This window comes from Podarcis vaucheri, assembly GCF_965113315.1.
Source record: "Podarcis vaucheri genome assembly, chromosome: 13".
NCBI lineage: Eukaryota > Metazoa > Chordata > Lepidosauria > Squamata > Lacertidae > Podarcis > Podarcis vaucheri.
The window spans coordinates 6,949,426-6,976,140 of record NC_138751.1 but is presented as its reverse complement, the minus strand read 5'-3'; the positions used below and the strand labels follow the sequence as shown (position 1 = coordinate 6,976,140).

The following is a 26,715-nucleotide window of genomic DNA, read 5'->3' as shown; positions in this document are numbered from 1 at the left end:
CAGTCGGGAGCCTTGCGTGACATCACAGCAGGTCAGCCAATAGCAGCCGGGCCTGGGCAGAGGGGCTCCCTGCTGCGAAACAGCCAGGCGTTTGCCCTGTTACACAAGAACATAGAATGCATTGAGAAGATATTTATTCACGCTGAAAGCTCAAAGGCCGTTCGATGGAGAGCGGCAGGGGGCAGGTGTAGAGATGGGGGTGAGGGGAGAGAGAAAGGAAGTGTGAGGGGTACGCAGTGTGGCCTTGCCCAAGCTAGAACACACCCACAACCCAGGGGCTTGGGGCTGCCAATTCCAGCAGCCCCATCTAGAGGGTGCCACATATTGTGGATCTGCGGAACTCACCGCCCTTGCATAGTGTAACAGCGCCCGACAGAATGCTAAGACAGGGCTTCCCCGGAGTGGTTCTTGCACTACTCTCAGTGTGCATCAACTGCAGCGTCGCTATCGCTGGGGCCAGCCAGCGTCTGGAAGGGAGATTGGTTGGACCTACCAGCAGCACAGCCAGAGGTGAAAAAACCAAATCCGGCAATGAAGAGGGATAGCTGGTGTTTGTTTTTGTTAAAGAGGGCTTTCCCCCTCCACCCCCCCAACCCACTCTTTATCTCCATCGATTTCCATTTAGTCTCGCTCAGTTGTTGTGGAGTTTCCCCCATCTGGCTGATCAATTGAATTGATCTGCCAGCAGCTGGGAGTGAGGAGGGAGAAAGGGGGCTGGCTGAGACGGGGATTCCCCTTCTCCCGCCCGCCTCCCTCTTTCGGAAATCCCTTTTTGGATCCGGCGAGAGAGGCGCCCTCTGCCCTTCCGCCTGTGCAAAAGGGGAGCACCCATGGGTGTTGTTATTTGGGGCACCCACCTGGAGCAAAGGCGCCACCTGGTGGTGAGATGGTGTCATTGCAAGGGTTTTTCTCCACCCCACCCCATCCCTTCCCTCGGAGTGGAGTGCATTTTAGGGGGACCGTCAAGGAGGGAGGGGTACAGTGGGCCGCTCGCTCTTCATTTCCAGGCAGCCTCGGGGAATGAGTTGATTTCCTTGATCTGTTGCACCAGCGCTCCAGAGGGCAGAGTGTAGGCAAGTCGTAACCTCATTCGGAGTGGGAGCTGGAATCAGAAAGGGATAAGACTTACTTGACGCTGGGTGTATAATCTCTGCTTGCAAACATTAAAAGCTGCGTTCTGCAAAACAGAAAGCTCTGGATTCGATGCTGCAGAAACCCCAGCGTTCATTCCGTTTTTACGAGAGCTAAGCCGCTAGTCCTTAGTGTTGCTGGAAGAGCGAGGGCGACGCGTGTTGTGTTAAATGGGGAAAGAGAGTGAATTCGGGCGGCTGAGACTGCTGGAGAGTGCCCTCCTTGGAGGAACAGGAAGTGACATCACCCTGGTGCCTGTTACGCTAACCAAGGTGAAGTCAACCGGCGAGGGCAGAGGAGGAAGTGACATCACTGCTGTCTTTGTGATGTGGGAGTGTGACGGTGCCTCTTCCTGTTTTCAGCGGAAAACATCCTTCGGATGCTGCCAACAGAAGTGGCCCGCAGGAAGCTTAAGCAATAGAGTCTCTGCACGTCGCTTCACATGAGTAGAGGAAGTGATGTCACCACCTTGCTTTAAGCGATGGCCAGGCAGGAAATGACATCGCTGCTCAGATCACAGGTTAATTCCCACTCCCTGGCCGCACGTATATCCCTCCTCTCACTCTTCTTACCTTTTTGGGGTTCAATACTCGGATGAGCTGGGTGATGGGGGGCCCACCCTGGCCTGGGACTGTAGAGCCACTCGGGGCCAGCAGCTCCACTTGGAACGACTGTTAGAAGAGGAGCAGGTGAAAGTCCAAACAATGCGTATCATTTTTTTAAAAAAAGCTTTTGACCCCTGAAAAATCCAGGGCCGTTTCCCTCCCTGCTTTCTCCCCTCCCTGCCCTGCAAAAGGATTTCATTTGCAATTTAAAACATTATGGTTGACAGCATTATCCCTTTGTATGATCCTCTTTTAAACCCTCCTTCAAGATGGCCATTACTGCCTCCTGTGGCAGTAAGTTCCATAGTTCGTGTAAAGAATTACCGTACTTTTTGCTCTATAAGACTCACTTTTCCCCTCCTAAAAAGTAAGGGGAAATGTGTGTGCGTCTTATGGAGCGAATGCAGGCTGCGCAGCTATCCCAGAAGCCAGAACAGCAAGAGGGATTGCTGCTTTCACTGCGCAGCGATCCCTCTTGTTGTTCTGGCTTCTGAGATTCAGAATATTTTTTTCCTTGTTTTCCTCCTCCAAAAACTAGGTGCGTCTTATGGTCTGGTGCGTCTTATAGAGCGAAAAATACGGTGCTTCCTTTTGCCTGCCCAGAAACCCTCTGGCACTGGGAGGAGCATAAAGGAGGCTGCCCCTCCTTCTTAAGAACACCAGCAGATTTTCTTGGCTGCTGGGTGAGGCCAAAGGGGGTCCCCATCTATCCCAGCATCCTCTTCTCCCGGGGGCCCAGCGGATGCCCCACTGAGGAAGCCCACAAGCAAGACCCCACGGCCGCAGCGGTCCTCCTCAGTTGTGATTCCCGGCAACTCATATTCAGAAGCATCGCGGCCGCTGTGGCTTGTGGCCTCCTCTGCGACCTCGCCCAAGAAGAAGAAGAAGGAGTTTGGATTTGATATCCCGCTTTATCACTCCCCTTCAGGAGTCTCAAAGCGGCTAACATTCTCCTTTCCCTTCCTCCCCCACAACAAACACTCTGTGGGGTGAGTGGGGCTGAGAGACTTCAGAGAAGTGTGACTAGCCCAAGGTCACCCAGCAGCTGCATGTGGAGGAGCGGGGAATCGAACCCAGTTCCCCAGATTACGAGACTACCGCTCTTAACCACTACACCACACTGGCTCTCCAACACTCTTCTAAAGCCACCCGGGGCCTCACCTTGGGGACGGCCACTTGCAGACAAAACCCGGCCACGTCGTGGGGGGTCCTGTTGGAGACGGTGGCTGTGATGAGCAGCAACGTGGGCTCCAGCGGCGGCCGCTCCATGGAAAATTCGACCAGCAGGCCATCTTGTTCGTACGCAACCATGCGGGCGATGGCGGAGGCTGCGGGGAGGGAAGGGCGGCCAGCTAAGTCTAGTTCCCCTCCGGCCAACCACCCTGTGAGGTACAGAAAGTCCCCAGAGCCATGCCAAGCCAAGGCACACCTGAGCATGTGCAAAGGGCCTTGCCCTCACCTGAGTAACCCCAGGCAGCGTACACAGGACTGGCACTGTGACCTTCCAGCTCAGAGGCTGTGGCTTTTGGGTCCCCCTGGAGGAAGAGGCCTCTTTTGACCATTCACAATAATATGTGGCCCACATGGCTAAGCAGGGAGCAGCCTGGTCTCTTCTGTATTTTTCTCTGGAAATGCTGTGAGTGCCATTCGTAGAAGGGGTTTCATTGGACCCTGTAGCTTTCCCTTTGTTGCATTACTCAAAACAGAGCAGCTTTTAATAATAATAATAATAATAATAATAATAATAATAATAATTGCTATTTTTCTAGGAAAAAAGGAGCCGAACTCACCACAAACACCTCCCTCCTTCTCTTAGAATGGCAATGATGCCCACCTGGAAATGCCGGAACTTGAGTTCCAGCTGAAAAAAGCCCTAATAATATTCATTATTATTATTTCTTATTCCCTGCCCACCTGACTGGGTTACCTCAGCCACTCTGGGCGGCTCCCAACTGAATATTAAAACAGGATAAAACATCAAACATTTAAAGCTTCCCTAAACAGGGCTGCCTTCAGATGTCTTAGAAGACAGGTAGCTGCTTATTTCCTTCACATCTGCTGGGAGGGCGTTCCACAGGGCGGGCGCCACCACTAAGAAGGCCCTCTGCCTGGTTCCCTGCAAGCTCACTTCTACGCAGTGAGGGAACTGCCAGAAGGCCCTCAGAGCTGGACCTCAGTGTCCGGGCTGAACGATGGGGGTGGAGATGCTTCTTCAGGTATACAGGCATATTTTAGTGCTCATTGTTAAAACACAACAAGAGTGCTATAGCTGTGCTTTTGCTCAGAAACACCCATGTGAGATGGAGCTCTCCTCACTTTATTTCTTCTGTCCTGAAGACCCCCAGAGGGCAGTGATGGAATGAAAGAATATTGGGGGGGGGGGAGTTGTCCTTTGCAGACTCGCCTGAAAGGGTCTTGTCAAGAATCGAGCCGCAAAAAGCAAGCAGCTCCCTTCCCACCAGCAAAGAACTCTTAGGTCAACATACCTGGGGCTTTCAGATCGCCAAGGAAATCGAGGAAGGATTCCACTGCCGGGGTGCCAGTGCTGGGCTGGGCTGGAGGGGGATCTGCGGGGCCTCCAAGGAGATCCAAAAGATCAGAGACCTACAGGGGAAGCAAGGGAGTGTTGAAGAGGGGATGGCGAGGTTGGGGGGATTCCCATCGCAGGGCACCAGTGCAGAGAGCTCTGGCAAAGGCATGCAGTGATAATCTCGGAAAGGAGAGGCAACAGAAACAGCACAGCCACTGCCGGGGGGGGGGGGCACATTAAAATAGGGCTGTGGGTGTTCAGACCACTTTAAAATTGTTGAAAATCTTGGTGGGTCACTTAGTGGTTTTTCCGCCAGTGGTTTAGACATTTTTATGTTCTGTGCTAGATGTGGAAGCAAGCCAGTCAGCTGGGAGGCATATAAATGATAAAACCAATATTTAAAATTGATTAATTAAATATTTCTGCCACGGACCGCATTGATAAAGCTCACGAGCCACAGGTGGTTCACAAGCTGCACTTTCAAAACGCCTCCTTTAAAAATCAAGACTTGAATTCAGGTTTCACCCCCACCAACCCGGTTCGGTTCCAGTTCAGTTCAGCCTTTCTGTGGCGCAGCAACAAGCTCGCTGTCCGCCCAACTGATTCGTGTAAGGAAAGAGTCGAGATGATACAGGATTCCGGTTTTATAAAAGGAGGTGGGCCAAATTAACAGCTGGGCTCTTCAAAATCCAACATTATGTTTGGGTTCTGCTGTGTTGCTGCCAGTCTAGGGGAAGCCAAGATTGGCCATCTCTGAAAACCAAATCCTTATTTGGAATTGGTAATCCTGGATTACGGCTGCTCCCCGCTCCAAAATGTCACCTTGCCGTCAAGTTTGGGGTTTGCCCTGCTCCCAAGTGCCCCCTGGTGCCAACCGTTTGGCAAAGTAATTCCCCACCTGGCCAGAGTCCTGTTGCTGGACGTTGCTGGGTGCTGGCGCCACCTCCAGGATTTGAGGAGCAACAGCGCCCTCTCTTCCATTCTGCTCTTTTTCGCTTCCTTCTTCGGCGTAGCCAGTTTTGTCGACTAAGGGCATCTTCTCCAGGACGGATGCTCTGGCAGGAAGAAAGAAAAAAAAATTGAGAGATACGGGCCTTTTGTGGGGATTTATTTGGCAAGAGATGGGACGCGGGTGGCGCTGTGGGTTAAACCACAGAGCCTCTTGGGCTTGCCGATCAGAAGGTCGATGATTCGAATCCCCACGACGGGGTGAGCTCCCGTTGCTCGGTCCCTACTCCTACCAACCTAGCAGTTTGAAAGCATGAAGTCCAAGTAGATAAATAGGTACCGCTCCGGCGGGAAGGTAAACGGCGTTTCCGTGCGCTGCTCTGGTTCGCCAGAAGCGGCTTAGTCATGCTGGCCAATAAAGCGAGATGAGCGCCGCAACCCCAGAGTCGTCCGTGACTGGACCTAATGGTCAGGGGTCCCTTTACCTTTACTTGGCAAGAGGGTGGGGAAGCAGGGTAGGAGAGAGATTTTATCTGCCGGTGACTTGGCTCGGCTGTTTCCGCCGTGAACCCTCCTCACCCATCCTATGACCTGCGGGTCAGGAATAAAGGTTTCCAAACCAGATTTTGGTACTGGTCTTCCTCTGTGGAGGTTTAGCCGCTGAAGGCTTCCTGTGAGCACCCACAAAGAATGTTTGCAAAGACTGTCAAGGCGGAAGGCCATTCGGAGCAAAGTTTTCAGCGCTCGAAGTTGGACGGGGTGAAATGGGGAAGCTAGCTAAAAAAATGGGTGTTGTGTGAATGGAAGCGCCCACACAGAAGGTCAGAATATGCAGAGCACCCGAGAACGAGAGCAGTTTCAGGCTCCCATCTTTTGCGAGGAGTACCTGAGATGGTCGTACTTCCGGAAGAGGGCGTTGTATTCGACCGCCCGCTGCTGGAGCTCCACGTCGTGGCAGCTGCAGTAAATGGAAACCAGGCTCCGGATCCGACTTCTCAGGGCAGGCAGGGCAGGAAAAAAGAATTGAGGGGAAGAGGTTATGAGCAGCCTCTGCTTCGGGCAGAGAAGCAGGACACAGAATGAGGCGGGAAATATTACAGAGGCATCTCAATTCAAAAGGCCTCACAGGGTGGTCCAACGCTTGCCACTGCTACACCCTGCCAGTCGTAGAGTCGTAGGATTGTAGAGTTGGAAGGGAAGCCAGGGGTCATCTAGCCCAACCCGCCTGCAACGCAGGAATCGCGGAATCCCTGACAGATGGCCCACCTCTGTTTCCAAAACCTGCAATGAAGGAGAGTCCACCGCCTTCTGGGGGAGTCCTTTCCCCTGTCAAACAGCTCTTGCCACCAGAAGACTCATCCTTATGTATTAAGTCAGACTCTCCTTGGCATTTGAATTCCGTGGGCTCCCAAAGATCACCAACGTTTTAATGTTTACTAGACTACAGTGATACCTTGGGTTAAATACGCTTCAGGTTACATACACTTCAGACTCCGCTAACCCAGAAATAGTACCTCGGGTTAAGAACTTTGCTTCAGGATGAGAACAGAAATTGTGCTCCGGCAGCACAGCGGCAGCAGGAGGCCCCATTAGCTAAAGTGGTGCTTCAGGTTAAGAACAGTTTCAAGTTAAGAACGGACCTCCGGAACGAATTAAGTACTTAACCCGAGGTACCCCTGTATTGTATTTTAATATTTTGTTGGAAGCTGCCCAGAGTGACTGGGGAAACCCAGCCAGATGGGCGGGGTATAAATATTATATTATTATTGTTGTTGTTGTTGTTATTATTGTTATTACGTCCACCTCTGCCCCTGAGGCCTGGCTTAGGAAGAGGGGAAGTTGAGGCTGCGAGGCTAAACCAAGCACACAATTCCCCTCCCAAAGAATCCTGGGAACCTTTGTTTGCTAAGGGTGCTGGGAGCTGTAGCTCAAACTACAACTCCCAGGGTTGCAGGTTACGGTGCGTCCGCAGCCTTAACCCGTGGCGAACCTGCGAGGGTGGGAATGTCGGTGGTGAGCTCACTTGATGTCGCTGCCCTGCAGACGGGTCCCGAGCTTCATGAGGGCGGTGAGGGCGTAGGCCCTGGTGCCCGGCAGCGAGAGGTGCGACTGCAGCACTCGCTCCAACATGGAGACCATTTCCTCTGGGTCCACCTGCCGCAGTGGGGGGAAAGTGGAGAAAGGAGAAGGAGGAAAAGCCACAATGAAGTGGGGTGGTTTTTCCCCAGGGGGTGTGAGCAAACTTCCCCCGTTCGATGTTCCCCACAAAATGCCCACCCTCAGTTCCTGACTCCTCACCTGAGTGGGCTCCACCTCTTCACAGCTGCCGTCCAATAAGAGGTTGCCGTATTCACCGATGCACCAGGTAGCCACCTGGACCAAGGGTTGCTGGGAGGGGAAAAAGAGAGAGGGAGGGCTCCAGCTGAAAAGGCTTTTCGGTTAAGCAAGCCTACAAACCTGTACATTTGACGTGCATTTTAATATGCAATTCTGAAGGGTGGATTTCTTTTAGGGGGGCTTTTTAATATATAGTTTTATGGGTAATTTGAATGTCTTCTACTGGGATCTGCTGCCTCTGCTCGCCCGCCTTTCACATCCTCTTAAAAAAAAACCTCCCACGTTCTTTTATTATTATTTATTACATATATATTTTCTCCCAAGGAGCTCAAGGTAGTGCACTGGTTCCTGTGAAGTAGGTTAGCTAAGAGACAACAACTGGCCCAATGCTGATAATTGCAGCGTGACGACAGCCTTACATTTCTATTTGTATAGGAAGAACAGCTTAGAGGTTTTGGTGCAAAGCATTATAGAAATTCTGCTCAGTTAATAAAAAACTTTGAGTGGAACTCACTTGCAAGGAAGTGGGCACAGGATACATAGCCTCACTCTTCCTCTTCGGGTTCTCTATGCCCCGCTCCCCCATCACCCCCCTCCCCAATCTCATACCTGAGAGATATCTTGGGTCAGGGCCTTGTATAGCTGTTGAACCGCATAGCCGTGAAGCTCCTTTGCACCTCCGATGAGGTGGATGAGGTTGGGCACCGCGTCGTCACGTACGTAGGAGCCAGCCTGCAGAGATTAAGGAGAGGAACCGTGGGTGTGAGCTACGCTCCTTCTCAGAGATATGTCTCTGCTTGGCCCTTCCTTCCCTTAAAAAGGGTTCAACAGATTGCTCCTCCTCCACACAAGCCCAAACCACCAAGGACTTGGCTCTGAAGGCACTCTAAGGAATCTGGGCTGCTATTGGTGGGCTCTATGTGAAGGGGGGGAGGGCCTTGAAACTCACTTTTTCAACACACCTAGAATGGCAGTTTCAATGGGTGCTGGAAACAGGGAGAGGAAAATAAATATTAAAGCCTGAAAAATGTTCATAGCAGGGGGTGTTTTGGGTGCCTGAGGATGTCAGCTTTCTGTTTCTTGCCTCTCCCAAAAGAAAAGAAGGAAGTTTCTAGTCCAGATGGCGAAGCTTCTTCAAACACAACCCCTTGCGAGAGGAAGGCCTTTCCTTGAGCCACACAGCTTTCCGCTGCTCCCCAAGGATCCTAGCCCCCACCCCAGCCTCCATCTTACCATGGTCAGAACCTGGAGGATGGTGTCGATGTGCCAACGCTTGCTGGGCGCAAACCTGAAGTAGGTGGGGGAAGAAAAGGAGAAGAGCAGGAATGTCTTTAGACCTATTGCTCTGCCTGAAAGTGCCCCTCACGCTGCCAGAGCATGTCAATTTAAGGGGTGGAACTTAATTTTGGCTAATTTCTTCAGGAAGGGAGGGCCTTAAAAATACGTTTTTGGGTGTGAGGAATTCAAATCTGCTATTATTTTTGTGGTGGGACAACATTCAGCTTGGCGAATCTACGTTTGATTAGAAAGCACATAAACTGCTTTCTCAGAAAACCAAAGACTTTCATTTCGCCTTCTGAAAATGTCAGGTGATGCTGAATAATAATAAAAATGAACAATAATTTTTTTTAATGTGCTGTATAATATAACTGCAAGCGCTCGTTTTTAATTATTTCTGTGCAATTTTACATGCGTTTCACTTACCAAGGAGAACCAAATCTTATTAATTTAACCAAGACATCTTTTGAATTCCCAAGTCTTAGGTCACAGAATTGGAGACTGGCAGGAATCTTTTGCCCAACGACCCTAAGATTAAGAGTCTTTTGCTCTGCCATGAGCGCAAAAACTGCAAAATTCAACCCCCTCCCCCCCCAAAAAAAAACCTGCCCTGGATTGCTCTACAATGCCCCCTACGGGCAACGGCCGGACCCGACTCACTTCTCAGCGGCCAGGAATATTCCGGAAGCGCAGTCCGACTTCAGCTCCGGAGCGCAGGTGTCCAGGAAAACCAGCAACTCTTTTGTGGTCGTCCTCACGTTGCTGCCGCTCACCAGGGCGAGGCTCAGCTGTAGGGCTCGCCTGAGGAAGGAGGGAGAAGCGAGCAATTCTCCCGACTCAGAGACATCGTCTCCCGGAGCCTTGGCCCTGTCTTTCCCCCTTGTCTTGTTGTAAACAAAAACTGCCCTTTTCCCTTATGGGGTATCCAAGAGCCCATATAGAGTCCTTACATAGGTTCCCTATTGGTAGGAGAGAATAACAGAGGCCAACCAGAGAATATTGAGAAGCAAAGCAGCTAGTAAGCCTGATCTTTATTGATCTGTTGCAACAGGGTGCTCCCCTCACCTGCAGGAAAGGAGGAGGAACCCAGAAAAATGGTGTGCAAGGCCTTATAAAGACTTTTGAAATTGCCACCCTGTAGATCAAGACCACCCCCAGAAACATCATACATACATCACAGAAGGGGTGTAACCTAAGACCACGCCTCAGATACATCGCACCTACATCACAGAAAAGGCGGTCTAAAACAGAAATTTGAATGTTGTTTTTCTCCTGTCTGGCAGGTTACTTAATTGGATTGCCAGGGGAGCCTGTCCAGTCTTTTGTAATGATAAATACTTAGTTCCTGGGCCAGGTCACAGGCTCACACCCTATTCAAATTACAGATAGGTAGCCGTGTTGGTCTGCCATAGTCAAAATAAAAAAATTCCTTCCAGTAGCACCTTAAAGACCAACTAAGTTAGTTCTTGGTATGAGCTTTCGTGTGCTTGCACACTTCTTCACATACACTTCTTCAGTATTCAGATCTGAATACTTTCTGTGTATCTGAAGAAGTGTGCATGCACACGAAAGCTCATACCAAGAACTAACTTAGTTGGTCTTTAAGGTGCTACTGGAAGGAATTACCCTATTCAAACACAGACATACCCTTAAGACAGGATTTGTGAAGGAAAAGACAATGGGAGGTTTCCCACTTTGACCTTGCGGAGAAAACATTTGCTCAGTTTAGGAATCAAAATGACTTCAGGTCGGTCTTCCTGTGCTGATCTATGTACGTGCAGTTATGAACCTTACCATATATCGAAGACCTCAAAGTTCCTATCACAGTCTCACCTCTTCACCGTGGGATCCGGGTCGGCCAGGCATTCAAGGACTGTGGCCCGGTGCCTCTGAACGGCACTGTTCTCTTCTTGCAGCAATTTCTGTAGAGATGTTAGAGCCACGTATCTAAAGGGAAGATTCCCCCCGACAAGAGAAAAATAAATAAATCACATCTTGAGAGGGAGAGGAGGAGAGCTTAATCCATCGCATTTACATCCTGTGTTTCCTTCCAGGCGCTCGGGGCTATCCTTCGCCCTCACTGTTTTATCCGCACAACAGCCCTGCGAGGTGCGATAGGCTGAGAGAAGAGTGACTGGGGCCCAAGGCCACCTAGAATGCTTCGTGGCCGAGCGGGAATTCGAACCCTGGTCTCCCAGGCCCTTTAACCAGGGAAGCGGCACAAAGAAGACCGTCCGCAGCCAACGAAGTCGGAAGCATTTCTCCTTGATTCGCTTCAAGATGGAAAGGGGACGCTTCCGGGTGGGAGGCAAGGGGGGAAACGGGCGACTGTGGCATGGGCAGCCAAAATGGCGGCCGGCGAGGCCCTAAAACAACCTCTGTCAGGGTGGCCGGGAGATGCGAGCAAATCTGAATTAAGCGTGTGGCAAATTAATTTCACGCACTGTTTCACCGGGGAAGAAAAGAAGCGCCGCGCCCCTGAGGATGCATTTTAATAGGCCGAGTTATCACGCGGCTGCTTCTCATGCGCTGTGGAAAAGGGGTGGCTGCCTTCTCTTGGGGGTGGGGGAGATATTTGAGAAATAGCCTCCGTCCCTCATTTTCCCTCAGCCGTGAGGCCATTGGCGGCGGCTCATGAGGGGACCTGAGGGTCTCTGGGCACGCTCCCTCTCCCAGACCGGCGTCTACAGAACGGACCTCAAAGAATTAGGAGAAGGGGGCAGATCATGAAGGGGAAATAAGGGATCTGCAGTGCCAGTGAGGAAGGCGAGTCGAGGGTTGTGACAATGCAGCCCTAAGCGCTGTGGGCCGGTGTGGGTCAGGGGCCAGAGAACTGGACCAGGAACCGGGAGACTAGGGTTCAAAAATTCGCTCGAGGCCCCTGATTGCAGACGCCATCTTCCAACATCCTACCCTCTTCTCGAATTTCAGTGGTCCCACCGCGTTTTAAAAGGAGCCAGGGCGAAACGTGTTATAAGGAGACTCGGCCCCAAAATATATTTTCAAAATTCCGACAGGAAAATTTCAGGTGATTGTTGGGACGGCGTTTCCCCCCAGCTCTATCTGGGTCATTCCAGTGCTTTGTTTCGTGGGGGTTTTTGTACCTGATATTCCGGTCCTTGTTAAGGAGAAATCGCCCAAGGATATTTATAGCGAGAACCTGGGTGTAGAAAAGAGAAGTGTCCTTAATTCCCAAAACGTACCATTTGTATGAGCTGAGGGGGCAGAGGAAGAACGGAAAAGCTTCAGAACAAGCAGATTCTAGCTTGGGATTGCTGGATGTGGAAGACTTTGGGGCTTGGGGGCCGCACTCCCTCAAAAGCAACCTTTCAGGGGCCGCAGACCAGAGGCAGCAAGTGGGCGAAAGTGGCTAGAACAACAGATACAGGTCTTATCCTTGTACAGGTTGCCACCCGAGCCACACAAATCTCAAAGGTTTATGGAAACAGACGCACAGACCCCAAAGACCTCTCCATCCTCTTTCCAGGAAAGCGAGATTTATCATTGCGGTTCTCCAGCGAGGCAGAACTACCTGAGAATGGTGTGGCTTTGGGAGAGGACTTCTGGGGCCAAACAGAGAGGTCTGGAGGGCCGTTTTGATATCAGGGGCCTGAAGTTCCCCACGATCAGTTTTGATCGTATGTGGGGTCTAGAAATGGGAAGAGCCATCATCGCACCAGGAGGCGCCCAGAATATTCCACTTGCACCCAAACAACCCAACATCCTCCCAAAAGATCTGAACGCAAGAGGTGCAGGATCAGCCCAGTCCACCTGGCCCGTACGAATCCCCCATACCCGTAGGCCGCTGGTCGAGCGGACGCCCATGATGGTCAGCACCGTCTCGTACAAGATGGCGTTGCCCACGTTCCGCGTTGTCTCCGTGTTGGTGGCCACCTGGGAGGAAGCGGAGGGGTTGGCAGCCTTGCTGGCTTTTGGTGTGGGACGTTCCCCCGTCCCGCTCCCCTCCCCCCGCAGGCCTTCACCTTGGTCTCTTCCTCCCTCTTCACTGACGGCAACCCCCCCCAAATGGTACAGCCCTTGCTAACGAAGGGTTCTAGGTCATACAATCTAGACCAGGCCTAGCAAAGTTTTAATCGAAACGTGGAGGCTAAATGGACCCCCCGTTTTGTTCATGGTGAAGCGAACTCTGTTCTCCAGAGTCCTCTAAATGTCTCTCTTCCCTCCCTCACCCAGGGCACCCTTTCCAGCGCCAGCAACAACCGTTGGGCTCACCTGAGCCAAGGAATCGTTCATGGCGTCGCTGGCGTCTTCGTTGTCCTTTCCCAGAATCCTTAGCAGCCGCAGGATCTGTACCTGGGTGGAGAGATGTTATCAGGGAGGTGAGGATGGAGTAAAGCCCTGGTTAGGGAAGCTTTTAATGTTTAATAGACTATTATATTTTAATATTCTGTTGGAAGCCGCCCGGAGCAGCCGGGGAAACCCAGCCAGATGGGCGGGGTATATATACAGTGGTGCCTCGCAAGACGAAAAGAATCCGTTCTGTGATTCTCTTCGTCTAGCGGTTTTTTTGTCTTGCGAAGCAAGCCCATTGACGGATTAGCGGATTAGCGCTATTAGCGGCTTTTAGCAGCTTATCGGCTTATCGGATCAGCTGATAAGCGGCTTAGCGGCTTAGAAAAAGGGGGGGAACCCGCAGGAACTCGCAAGACATTGTCGTCTTGCGAAGCAAGCCCATAGGAGATTCGTTTTGCGAAGCACCTCCAAAACGGAAAACTCTTTCGTCTAGCGAGTTTTCCGTCTTGCGAGGCATTCGTCTTGCGGGGCACCACTGTAATAAATTATTATTATTATTATTATTATTATTATTATTATGAAGAGGAGGTGACTTTAAGAGGAGGCAAAGAGAGGGAAAGCTCCACTCTCTCCCTCAGCTCAGTCGCTGAGCAGTCAACTCGCCACCCTTCTGGTCACGGAGGCATGCTAAGCCCAGCCACATTTTATTGTCTCACCCTATTTGTATCCCACAAGCTCGATGCCCCCTTCCCTCCCTCCCCATTGTATCCCCACAACCACCCTGTGAGGTGGGCTAGGCTGAGGCGCTGTGATGGGTCAAGGCCACCTGGTCAGTCACGGTTTGAACTCTGGTCTCCCAGCATCTGAACCACTAATCCACACTGACTCAAGGCTACAGCGCCTGGTATTCCCAGGTGGTCTCCCATCCAGATATTCACCAGGCATGACCCTGCTTAGCTTCCAAGATCAGTCGAGATAGGGGTGTCCGGGCTAATACAGACGTCTCCCCACTTACGGGAGAGGGGTTCATATCTGTCAACCGTCCCTTATTTGGCGGGAAAGTCCCTTATCCCAGCGCCGTGTCCCGCTGCTGTCCCTTATTGATGATGTCCCTTAAATTTCCCGGGTTTCAAAGGAAGCAGCTCCTCTCCCTCCCTCCCTGCTGGCCAGGGAGGAGGGAGGCTCCAACTGTGTTGCTTGGCTGCGTTGCTCACCCAATAAGGAGTCTAAGAACGACTGGGGGGTGGAGCTTGCATGCCTTGTGCCAATCAAATCGGCCGCGTTGCCTGGGGACTCAGCGCTTCCCAGCGGAGAGGTGACGGTGGTTTTCCTTGCTGCATCCCCTTTGCCAGGTTGCTGCGCTGTGGGAACCACCGCTTGAGGCTTCGTTTGGCTGCTGGCTGGGCTTTCTGCCTTTGGCTCGGAGGGGCTCAGAAGTTGAACCTACCTGTGCTCTGAAAATCCCTTATTTTGGCTGCTGATGCCTTATTTTCAAGGCTGCTGGTCCCTTATTTTCAAATCTGTAAGTTGACAGCTATGGGGGGGGTACATTCCTGCGTACCACGTGAAACAGCATCTAAAAAGCCTGTAAACCTCTGCCATAAACCCACCACAATTGCTCCCTCCAAACCTCCTTTCTCAAACCCCAACAGACCTCCGAGGTCAGTGCAAAGGCTGACGGGATTGCTAGCTGTTTCCCTGCTCCTTTGTCCGAAGACCTTCCTTTTCCAACCAACTTTTAAGTGGAGTTAAAAAGATAAAAAAGGGTCCCAGCCTGTACCTGTAAATTGGATTTGAAATTGTTTTTATACCTGTTGTTGTTTTTTAATCGCTCAGTGTTTGTGCCCTTGAAACTCTCTGCGGGAAGCAATTCTTAAATGCACTCCAGGTTCTCTTGAATTGTGGAAAGAAAGGTGAGACAGAAGTTCAGGGGAAGAGGGGAGGTTGGAGGGGACGAGATCCTTTTACCTGCAGGAAAGGGTTGCTGATTCCGGAGATGCTGTGTTCCGGAGAGTAGCCGGCAACCACCAGGTTACGGAGCAGCCCCACTAACTGAGGAACAAACTGGAGGGAAACAAGAGAACAGAAAAGCAGGGTTAGCAGAAGATCCATCACAAAGCATCCGTCCTCCAGAGCCCTGCCTCTTGTTCCTTGCAATGCCCTCTCGCAGGAATCCCAATGCCCCTTCCTGTGGCGCTGGGTACCGTATTTTTCGCCCTATAGGACACACTTTTCCCCCTCCAACAATGAAGGGGAAATGTGTGTGCGTCCTCTGGGGCGAATGCAGGCTTTTGCTGAAGCCTGGAGAGCGAGAGGGGTCGGTGTGCACCGACCCCTCTTGCTCTTCAGGCTTCAGGAACACATCCGCAAGCCTTGGGAGCCCGTGGGAGTTCCCACCGAGCTCCCAAGGCTTGCGGATAGCAGCCTGTTCTGAGGGCTGGGGTCAGGGGAAGCTTGGGCTACCCCCGCCCCAGCACCGTGCCTGGGGGGGGAATAAATTTTTTTTCTTTATTTCCCCCCCAAAAAAACTAGGTGCGCCCCATGGGCTGGTGCACCCTATAGGGCGAAAAATACGGTAATTTCTCCTCCAATCCATAAAGCACTTTTGATCTCAAAATGGGGCAGTTCCAAAACCAAGGCAACTTCTGGTTTTTCGTTCCTCCTGACAGCACCACCCTATTATACATGTAAGATCTGTGGACTTCAATGGGCCTTGCTCCCATGTAAGGTTGTTTAGGAGGGCATCCTCTGTTTTTTTTTTTTGGGGGGGGGGGTTGTGGAACATTATTCCCGCCCTCCCAATTTATTTATTTGATTTTACATATTAAAATTTACAGTCACACCTTCCGAAAATGCAATATTCCCATGAATCTTTGGACTTCTCTCATTCCCCTCCCTGGGTTCCGTTGTTAAGCCTTTTCTACTGCATCTTCTATAATGATCCAAATTATTTCCCCACCCCCTCCATGTATCCATAGTTCTCGTTACATTACAACTGTTATTGCAATTCCGCTAACGATTTTAACTGTTTAAAGTGGTCTCCAAGGTAAATTTCCCTCATTCCTTATTAAAATTTTGGTCTTCCTGATTTCTGATCTTTCAGGTCATTTTTGCCATTTCGGCAGAGTCCGTCAACTTAATCTGCCATTCTTCCCTGGTAGGGACTATGGTCTTCTTTCTGGGCTGGTAACATCCGCACAGCTGTCGCCACATACATGAACAGTTTTTTCTGTGTCCTTGGAGAATATTTTTTACTCTAAGGGCCACATTCCCTCATGGTCAACTGTTATGTACTGAGTTGAATAGGATCCAAAATGCAGCAGTCTGATTGGTCCTAGAACAATAGGATTCAGAATGCAGCAGTTTGATTGGTCCTGGAACAATGCAGCAGTATGATTGGTCCGCAAGAGCCACCCAATCCAGCTCCAGGTGGAAGTGAATCCACAACCTGATTGGCCTACAGGAGAATCCCGGAATTAGCCAATGACGTGGGGCCCATTGTGTAAATAATGTATATAAAGCAGATATTTTGGGGGAACAATTATTCCTCCTCACCACTATGAGCTGAATAAAGAGCATGAAATCCACTCTCGACTTCGAGTATATTTCAGGCCGCATGCCACTGATGGGGGGAGCCGAAAGCAACACATGCAATTTTTACCTTTCTGCAGTAGGCTAGCTTCCACGCACCCCCTTCCCTATCTCCCGTCCAGGCAAGCGAGAGTCATCCTCAAAATATCAAGGATGTGCTCCAGCCAGAAACACGGGAGAAGGGGGCCAAGCAAGGCTGGGAAGGGGCGTGTCCTGAGGGTGAAGGGGTGTGGCTTGGGAGGGGGTGTGGCCCGGGGAGAATCTCAAAGGCCAGATCCTTCCTGGGTTTGTTGCCACAGCCCATCCCCATTTCCTGGTGGGCGCCAAACCAGTCCTGCTATGCGGGTCTTGAACCCGGGACTCAATAATAATAATAATAATAATAATAATAATAATAATAATAATAATATTTATACCCCACCCATCTGGCTGGGCTTCCCCAGCCACTCTGGGCGGCTTCCAAAAGAATATTAAAATACTATAATACATCAAACATTAAAAGCTTCCCGAAACAGGGCTGCCTTCAGGTGTCTTCTAAAAGCCTGGTAGTTGTTGTTCTCTTTGACATCTGGTGGGAGGGCGTTCCACAGGGAAGGCGCCACTACCGAGAAGGCCCTCTGCCTGGTTCCCTGTAACTTGGCCTCTCGTAGTGAGGGAACCGCCAGAAGGCCCTCGGAGCTGAACCTCAGTGTCCGGGTAGAATGATGGAGGTGGAGACACTCCTTCAGGTCTACTGGGCCTTTGAGGCCGTTTAGGGCTTTAAAGGTCAGCACCAACACTTTGAATTGTGCTTGGAAACGTACTGGGAGCCAATGTAGGTCTTTCAAGACCGGTGTTATGTGGTCTCTGCGGCCGCTCCCAGTCACCAGTCTAGCTGCCGCGTTCTGGATTAGTTGCAGTTTCCGGGTCACCTTCAAAGGTAGCCCCACGTAGAGCACATTGCAGTAAACCAAGTGAGAGATAACCAGAGCATGCACCACTCTGGCGAGACAGTCCGCGGGCAGATAAGGTCTCATCCTGCGTACCAGATGGAGCTGGTAAACAGCTGCCCTGGACACAGATTTGACCTGCGCCTCCATGGACAGCTGTGAGTCCAAAATGACTCCCAGGCTGCGCACCTGGTCCTTCAGGGGCACAGTTACCCCATTCAGGACCAGGGAATCCTCCACACCTGCCCACCTCCTGTCCCCCCAAAACAATACTTCTGTCTTGTCAGGATTCAACCTCAATCTCAATGCATGCAAGGCACAGGCTCCTTGAGCAGCAGCTCGCCCTCCCCCACCCTCCCCTGCTCAAAAGGCACGTAGCCCTTGCGCGTTAACTGCAACGGATGCAGGGAGAGGTGCCAAGCTCACAGATGCCCCACCTTGCAGAAGCGATCCAGGGCTTGCGGACTCCGTTCACACATCTCTGAGATCAGCATGACAGCCCCGTGGAGGATGCCTGGGGGAGAGAGAGAGACAGGTAGACCGGGTGCGGATCCTACCCTGACTTCCTAAGCCCCGTCCCCTACCTTCCCAAATCCCAGGCCCACCAAGACTCCCCAGATCCCGGTTTCTCTGCACCGCCTCAATGTGACGGGAGAGCGGCGTTTTCTTGAGATCTCCTTCAAATCGTTCCTTGAGATCCGCTTCTCTGGAAAAAAAACTCCCCCCTGGGCCCCTCCAGGCCTCCTCGTCTTACCTTCCTAAGGGGGGGTGGGTACTCATCCAAATCATGCAAAGAGTAGCCCTACTGAAATTGATGGACCTGACTTATATCGATCAATTTCGGCAGGTTCACCGTGAGCAAAACTTAGTCGAATACCTGCCTGAATTCTCCTCTCAAGCTTAATAATAATAATAATAATAATAATAATAATAATAATAATAAATATTATTTATACCCCACCCATCGGGTTGGGCTTCCCCAGCCACTCTGGGTGGTTTCCAACAAAATATTAAAATACAGTAATACATCAAACATTAACAGCTTCCCTAAACAGGGCTGCCTTCAGATGTCTTCTAAAAGTCTGGTAGTTGTTGTTCTCTTTGACATCTGGTGGGAGGGCGTCCCACAGGGCGGGTGCCACTATCAAACAACCCTGAAGAGAATCCCCCACCCCTGCCATCCCACTTTGCCTCAGTCCTTCTCTTCTGCAACGGAGCGGTCGGCTCAAGCGTTCTGGGCAACCGAAGAATATCCAAGCACGCACGAGCGGGGACTTATTTATTTATTTGTAGCTTTCTCCCCCAGCCCTAAACTCTTCGTCAGCAAAAGAAAGAAAGAAAAAGGCCCTCCGGAATGGCTTACACAGTGTCCAGTGATAAAACGTTCCCTGCTCTCTGACTTATAATATAAGAGGCACGACACAAAAGGAAAAGAGGTTGGGAGGGAGAAGGAAAAAAGCAAACTCAAGCACTAGCTGCAAAGTTCTTACCAGAGCCCTTTCTGAAAGGTTCCCAGCAGCTTCTTTTCTGGCCAATGGGCAGGGCCAAGATGGTCTCCTCCCTTGCCATGACGGGGAGGGCGAAGAGGCGTCCCCCTAGCCCCAGCCGAAGGGACAAAGGCACTTACCGGTATTGTGTTCAGTCAACAGGTGTTCGCCGAGTCGAGTGAATACGTCTATAAGATCGGGCACCTTCCGGACAACGTGTACAGCACAGACCACGGCCTAGAAGCGGAGGCAGAGAGCAAAGGATTATGGGGGGGGTCCCAATGTGCCCCACGGAACTGCCTTGCAGGCTGAGACCCTCCCTGCCCGCGGACTGTCTCGCCAGAGTGGTGCATGCTCTAGTTATCTCCCGCTTGGACTACTGCAATGCGCTCTACGTGGGGCTACCTTTGAAGGTGACCCGGAAACTACAACTAATCCAGAATGCGGCAGCTAGACGGGTGACTGGGGGCGGCCACCGAGACCACATAACACCGGTCTTGAAAGACCTACATTGGCTCCCAGTACGTTTCCGAGCACAATTCAAAGTGTTGGTGCTGACCTTGAAAGCCCTAAACGGCCTCGGTCCAGTATATCTGAAGGAGTGTCTCCACCCCCATTGAGGTCCAGCTCCGAGGGCCTTCTGGCGGTTCCCTCACTGCGAGAAGTGAGGTTACAGGGAACCAGGCAGAGGGCCTTCTCAGTGGTGGCGCCCGCCCTGTGGAACGCCCTCCCACCAGATGTCAAAGAGAACAACTACCACCAGACTTTTAGAAGACATCGGAAGGCAGCCCTGTTTAGGGAAGCTTTTAATGTTATTAGACTATTGTATTTTAATATTCTGTTGGAAGCTGCCCAGAGTGGCTGGAGAAACCCAGACAGATGGGCAGGGTATAAATAATTTATTATTATTATTATTGTTGTTGTTGTTGTTGTTATCATTGGAATCTCAGCTTTTTAAAGAAAAAATCTCAGCTGCGGGGTCTCACCTTCCTTCGCACGGAGGGCTGGCCAACCCTGGCAAGCTGCTCCACTTCGCCGGCCAAATCCCGGAACATGGCCACCGATCCCAGGGAGCCCAGCGTGCTGAGAGCTAAGCCTTGCACCCAGGCAGTGGGGTGCAGGAGGTCGCTACGGGGAGCAAAAGAAAGTGAGGTGAATGGAAGATGCCACAGTTTATCAAATATTCACATCCCCTGTCCGAACAGCTTCCCTCAGGCACACAAATCCCACCTCCCGTATATTCCTTCCTACTTGAAATATACTCAGAGTCGCAAAGTGATTTCATGCTCTTTATTCAGCTCATAGTGGTGAGGAGGAATGAATGAAGGTCCCCTCAAAGTATCTGCTTTATATACATTATTTACACAATGGGCTGCACATGATTGGCTAATTCTGGAATTCTACTGTAAGCCAATCAGGTTGTGGATTCACTTATATCTGGAGCATGATTGGGTGGTTCCTGCCAACCAATCATACTGCTGCATTTTGGATCCTATTGTTCTAGGACCAGTCAGACTGCTGCAGTTTGGATCCTATTCAACTCAGTACATAACACTACTCATTCCCCACGTTCAACCCTCAAGACCTACCGATGGCCGCCATCTTTAACCAGCAGGAAAGGCTGGTGTTTTGAAAGACTTTTAAGCTGCCGTATTCTGGCTGGTACCCCAACATTGCATTTCAAGGAACCCCCAGCGACCCAGTTCCCTTGACATGTCTTTCCCCAAGCCTCAAGAGTTGTTTTGAGTGGAACAGACAGAAGGTGGCAGACTCTCCTTCCTTGGAGGTTTTTCAGCGGAGTTTGGGTGGCCATCTGTCAGGGATTCCTTAGCTGTGATTCCTTCATTGCAGGGGGTTGGGCTAGATGGCCCTTGTGGGTCCCTTCCAGCTCGACATTTCTGTGATTCTGAATCTCAGCCTCCATTCCTTCAGAGCCCATAGTGCAGGTCCCTTCCCCTCCTCATAAATCTTTCAACTAGATTCCCAGGATTTTCACTGGAAGCACACCTGAATTGCCCACACTCCCAAATACCAGGTTGATACCTGTACATTTAAGGTGCTAGGACAGCACTTCAAACAACAACAACAACAATTTATTATTTATACCCCGCCCATCTGACTGGGTTTCCCCAGCCACTCTGGGCGGCTTCCAACAAAATATTAAAATACAGTAATGCATCGAACATTAAAAGCTTCCCTAAACATGGCTGCCTCCAGATGTCTTCTAAAAGTCTGGTAGTTGTTTTTCTCATTGACATCTGGTGGGAGGGCGTTCCATAGGGCGGGTGCCACCACCGAGAAGGCCCTCTGCCTGGTTCCCTGTAACTTGGCTTCTCGAAGCCAGGGAACCACCAGAAGGCCCTCAGCGCTGGACCACAGTGTCCGGGCTGAATGATGGGGGTGGAGACACTCCTTCAGGTATACTGGGCTGAGGCCGTTTAGGGCTTTAAAGGTCAGCACCAACATTTGGAATTGTGCTCCGGAACGTACTGGGAGCCAGTGTAGGTCTTTCAAGACCGGTGTTATGTGGTCTCGGCGGCTGCTCCCACTCGCCAGTCTAGTAACAAAGCTTTCCCCTGGAATTATGGGAACTGTAGTTTGCTAAGGTTGCTGAGCATTGTTAGAAAACCCCTATCCCCCCAGAGCTAAAATTCCCAGGGTAGACAGACTAGGGTTGCCATTCGTCTGGAATTTCCCAGACATGTGCGGGATTCTAATGATGAAATTAAAGTCCTGGGGGAATTCTGAAAAATCGGCAAAAGATCAACAACTTTGGGGTTCATTTTCCCCAAAAAGCTCCACAACGGTTTGGGAAATCCCCCCCAAAAAAAAGTTCAACAACATTGTGTCCAGATTTTTTACTTCTTGAAAAATGGCAACCTTAAGACAGACCGAATGTTAAACCACTGTGAGAACCAGAGCTTCGGAAAGGGAACAGGAGTCTCCTAAACAGCTCTTGTCCCCCCTAACAAAACTACAGTTGCCAGGATCCTTTGGGGAAAGCCGTGACTGTTTGAAATGGTATCATAGCACTTTAAATGCATGGAGTGTGGAGGAAGATTGGAAGAAGTTTAAAGATTACCTGCAGAAGCACTGTAAAATTAAGGAATGTTGAAATGACGTTTGATTGAAAATAAGTGGTACTGGTAAAGAGATGCTTAAGAAAATGTAACTAGGGATTGATTATTGGAAATGGATATTTATAATAATAGGTTAATATATGGAGTAAGGATAAATGCTGGAGGGTAAGGATTTGCTGAATTTAATACAGTGGTGCCTCGCAAGACGAAATTAATTCGTTCCGCAAGTTTTTTCTTCTTGCGAGTTTTTCGTCTTGCGAAGCACGGTTTCCCATAGGAATGCATTGAAAATCAATTAATGCGTTCCTAGGGAAACCGCCTTCAGACCAGGTAAGGGGACAGTCTGTCCCCAGACCTTTTCTGAAGGCTGGCGGGGGAAGAAGGACTTCCCCGCAGGGCTCCCCAAGCTGCAGGTGTCTGCCCCGCGCGAGGGGCGCTCTGTTCTGAATGTTGGCGGTGGGGAGGAAAAACCCTCCTCCCACCGCAAGCCCCGGGAAGGCTGCGCGCCTTCTCCTCTGTTCCCGGACCTCCCACCACAAGCCTTCAGGACAGGTCTGGGAACAGAGGAGAAGGTGCGCTGCGTTTCCCCGCTGTCCCAGGAGATTTCCCTATGGGCTTTCGTCTTGCGAAGCAAGCCCATAGGGAAATTCGTCTTGCGAAGCCTCTAAAAATCGGAAAACCCTTTCGTCTTGCGGGTTTTTTGTTTAGCGAGGCATTCGTCTTGCGGGGTACCACTGTATTTGAACTGGAACACAAAATGGGAGGTGTGAGGAGGTCAAGAAACTAGTGAAGAAAATATAAGATCTGAAAATATTAACTTATTTCTAGCTCTGATTCTTGGTCTTTCTCTTTGGTTCTATCTTTTATTCTCTATCTTTTTCCTTTCTTTTTCCTCTATCAACTATCTTTTTCCTATCTATCACCCTTTCTTTTCCCTCTATGAACTATCTTTTTATTGTGCATTTTTATTTGTCTTGCTTTTGTAGGTTAAATGCATAAACGTTTAAATGTTGGATTTTGTTTTTATTCTTTGTGAAATATGAATAAAATATCATTTTTTTAAAAAAAAAATTAAATGCATGGAGTGAATGTAGCCTTGGTTTCTTTTTTTTTAGTATAACCCTAAATCAGTGGTTTTCAACCAGTGTGCCCTGGCACCCTGAGGTGCCTTGAATGATGGTCAGGGGTGCTGCGGGCAACACTGGCCTCTGACCCTCTTTCCTTCCCTCCCCCCTATGATGTCCTCTCATGTCTATGACCCTAAAGGCTTGCACAGCAGTTTGTTGCAACCCTAATACAGTGGAACCTCGGGTTACATACGCTTCAGGTTACAGACTCCGCTAACCCAGAAAGAGTGCCTCGGGTTAAGAACTTTGCTGCAGGATGAGAACAGAAATCGCACGGCGGCAGCAGGAGGCCCCATTAGCTAAAGTGGTGCTTCAGGTTCAGAACAGTTTCAGGTTAAGAACGGACCTCCGGAACGAATTAAGTACTTAACCCGAGGTACCCCTGTACAAGCTCCACAGGCGAAAGCTGCCTCCAGGGCTGGCCATTGGGTGCTGGATGCCAGGAGGTGAGGCGGCCTTGAAGTAAGCAAGCAAGCGGGCGAGGAGCCAAGCCGGCCAGTCTGCCAGCCATTGCTGTTGGGAATGGACAGACAGGTGGGAAGGTGGGCAGGGAGGCAGGCACCATGCTGGCTTTTATTGTGCTTGCTGTATGCAATGCCTGCCTGGAAGCTGAGTGCCCAGTCCTGAAGGGGAGCCTTTCCACCATGCAGGCCTGGCAGTGCCCGCTGTTCCCACTACTGCCTTCCAAGCTGAGTAAGATGCTGGCCTCACCTTCACCTTTGGCCAGGCTCCAAAGGCTGGGGGCATCCTCTTCCCAGGCCCCCTGTGGGGCAGAGAGAGGAGGCACCTATCTTTGGGGCAGGGGTGGCGGCAGCGACTGCCCAGAGGACCCCCAAAGAGAGTGGAGAGGAGAGGACCAGAAAGAACGTAGTTGGTCAAGGAGGCCGTGGATTCCAGAAGGCTGAAAACTTCTGCCCTAAATAATAGCTTTCAGTTCCCAAATATGTACTAGTCCAGTGTGGGGGCACCCACTCTCTCTTTCTGCCCCCCCCCCACAAACACTCTTTGGTTTCATCCCTCACTTCTTGATACTGTTGGTCAGCAGAAGGTGAGTGTCCTGCTTCTCATCCAATAGGAGGGCAGCGCCAAGGTAGCCGATCCGCTTTTCGTGGAAACGGTGGGAGGCGATTAGCTTCAAGCTCTCCATCTGGGTTCAAGACAGAATAAGGAAAGAAACACACCATTATTGATTACACCAGAACTACAACCTTCGATTGATTAAACCCCCAGGCTAAATCCCAGAACATTCTAGTTGGGGGTGTATCCTACTGGGACCTTTAAGGGCTGCTGTTCGGTGGGGATCGGCATTTGGGAATATCAGCAGAGGGGTTTTTGAGGGGTAGTTGCATATAAAGTCACTATAAGTGCATTAGCTAAAGAAGCTAAATGGAACCTGGGTTCGAATCCTCACTCGGCCATTAAGCTCACTGACTGACCATCTCGGTAGTGGCCTTCTTGGTAGTGGCACCCGCCCTGTGGAACGCCCTCCCACCAGATGTCAAAGAGAAAAACAAGACTTCTAGAAGACATCTGAAGGCAGCCTTGTTTAGGGAAGCTTTTAATGTTTAACAGGTTTTGTATTTTAATATTCTGTTGGGAGCCACCCAGAGTGGCTGGGGAAACCCCGCCAGATGGGCGGGGTATAAATAAATTATTATTATTATTATTATTATTATTATTATTATTATCTGTTATCCTAAAACTACCTCACACGGTTGTTGCGAGGACATGTGAGGAAGGTAAGTTTGGGGGCAGGGGGGTGGAACTTTGTACATCAAGTGCTGTATAAAAAGGTAAAGGGACCCCTGACCATTAGGTCCAGTCGTGACCAACTCTGGGGTTGTGGCGCTCATCTCGCTTTACTGGCCGAGGGAGCCAATACAGCTTCTGGGTCATGTGGCCAGCAAGACTAGGCCGCTTCTGGCAAACCAGAGCAGTGCACGGAAACGCCGTTTACCTTCCCGCCGGAGTGGTACCTATTTATCTACTTGCATTTTTACGTGCTTTTGAACTGCTAGGTTGGCAGGAGCTGGGACCGAGCAACAGGAGCTCACCCCATCGCTGTATAAATTTTATCAAATAAATAAAACACGCTTAGTACACTTTTGGAGCACTTTTAACAGCCAAGGTCCCCCCCCCAAAGAATCATGGGAACTGTAGTCTACCCCTCACAGAGCTACAATCCCCAGCTCCCTTAACAAACTACAGTTCCCCACATGCAGTGCGGGTGTATACCTGTCCAAAATGAGCAGGATAGCCCAGAATGTGGATGTAGAGCAACTTGGCTTAGTTGGAGGCACGGGTGTCGGGCTCATCTCCCCGAAAGGCCCCCCGAATCTTGGCGCTTTCTCGTTGGACCAGCTCCCGCTCCTCCGCCTGGGTCCGTGCACTCCGTATGGTCCGGATCAGGACCGGCAATGTGAGAGGTGCTTCCGGCATCCTGGAAGTGAAGAGCGGAATAATTTTTTGGGGGGCAGCCTTTGGCACGTGGCACCTGCAGGAACCTCAACTCTTACTCCTCAGCTCAAGCCCGAAAGACAGGAAGTAATAACAGGTTGCTTCTGAGAATGTGCAGAGTGCCTGTATTCCTTGGGTTTGGACTCACGGCTTCCTGTTAGGAATGGATGCCAGCAACCTGCCGCTAGGTCTAAATCGCTTAACGCAAATTAGTTCACACCTTTTGACGAGTAGTAAAAAACGAAGGTTTCCCTCCCTCCAATACTTTCTTTCCACATTTATGGGGAAGTAGAGGATTAATCCACATTTGCAGTGGAAAGAACAGAATTGAATTGGTTCCGTAAAGTGGCCCTTATTGCAGACGATTTCCGGATTGGAAATCAAAAGCCCTTTGTGGAGGCTTTAAGCTCAGTCGATATTTTTCTGCCCACCTCAAGTCTCGAATTTCACTCCTGTACCATAAAAAGCAGCCTCTCCCTGCCCTCAAACTGCCTCTTCAGTGTAGCCCTCACAACTGTGAATTTAAATTGAGCATAGCCTTTCAGATATATCGGTGAAACTCTCTCCCCTTCCTCTTTTCCCTTAACCCCTCCTTCCATTTTGATGGACAGTTTAAAATGTGCATACTTTGAATGAATCTGCATATGCATATGAGCTGCAGGCAAATTTAGTGGGCCACCAGACACCCCCACAGAACCCAAAGTCCCTCTCTTGCATGTTAGCACCCTCTTTTGGGATTATCACCCCCTTATCTTAACTCCCACCAGCACTTAATTTTTCATTCATTCCTTTTCTCTGGTCCTCTCCTCACCTGTCCAGAGATTCACTGCACACGGTTTCTTCTTCGTTTCACGATATTTTAGGGACACACAGAGGGGCAGCTGGTGCCCCCTCTATCCTCCCCTTCTGCTTAGTCAACTTATTGCATTTCCGGACAACAGTCTGTTAACCAGCCAGGTAA

General features: G+C 50.5%; 1 protein-coding gene across 1 annotated transcript; it reads right to left on the bottom strand.

The window, feature by feature from the left end:
* Nucleotides 1-117: 117 nt before the first annotated feature.
* AP1G2 (adaptor related protein complex 1 subunit gamma 2) lies at nucleotides 118-26,715 on the bottom strand. The gene is made up of 22 exons (XM_082197613.1): nucleotides 26,566-26,715; nucleotides 25,533-25,737; nucleotides 24,320-24,444; nucleotides 20,077-20,218; nucleotides 19,231-19,327; nucleotides 18,041-18,117; nucleotides 15,052-15,147; nucleotides 13,063-13,143; nucleotides 12,625-12,723; nucleotides 11,934-11,989; nucleotides 10,663-10,776; nucleotides 9,490-9,630; nucleotides 8,785-8,839; nucleotides 8,161-8,283; nucleotides 7,513-7,602; nucleotides 7,238-7,368; nucleotides 6,101-6,208; nucleotides 5,165-5,321; nucleotides 4,223-4,340; nucleotides 2,898-3,064; nucleotides 1,704-1,802; nucleotides 118-1,102 (listed from the first exon to the last, which is right to left on the bottom strand). Exons 3-22 carry the CDS (start codon nucleotides 24,442-24,444, stop codon nucleotides 998-1,000), a joined length of 2,181 nt encoding a protein of 726 aa, XP_082053739.1. The 5' UTR covers nucleotides 25,533-25,737; nucleotides 26,566-26,715; the 3' UTR covers nucleotides 118-997.

Excerpts from the sequence above, each read along its gene's own strand:
- AP1G2 (XM_082197613.1), bottom strand. The coding sequence starts at position 24,444 with ATGGAGAGCTTGAAGCTAATCGCCTCCCACCGTTTCCACGAAAAGCGG. Across the intron at positions 13,144-15,051 it reads TCAGCAACCCTTTCCTGCAG|GTACAGATCCTGCGGCTGCT; the intron begins GTAAAAGGATCT and ends CTCTCCACCCAG. Across the intron at positions 12,724-13,062 it reads TGAACGATTCCTTGGCTCAG|GTGGCCACCAACACGGAGAC; the intron begins GTGAGCCCAACG and ends GCTTCCTCCCAG.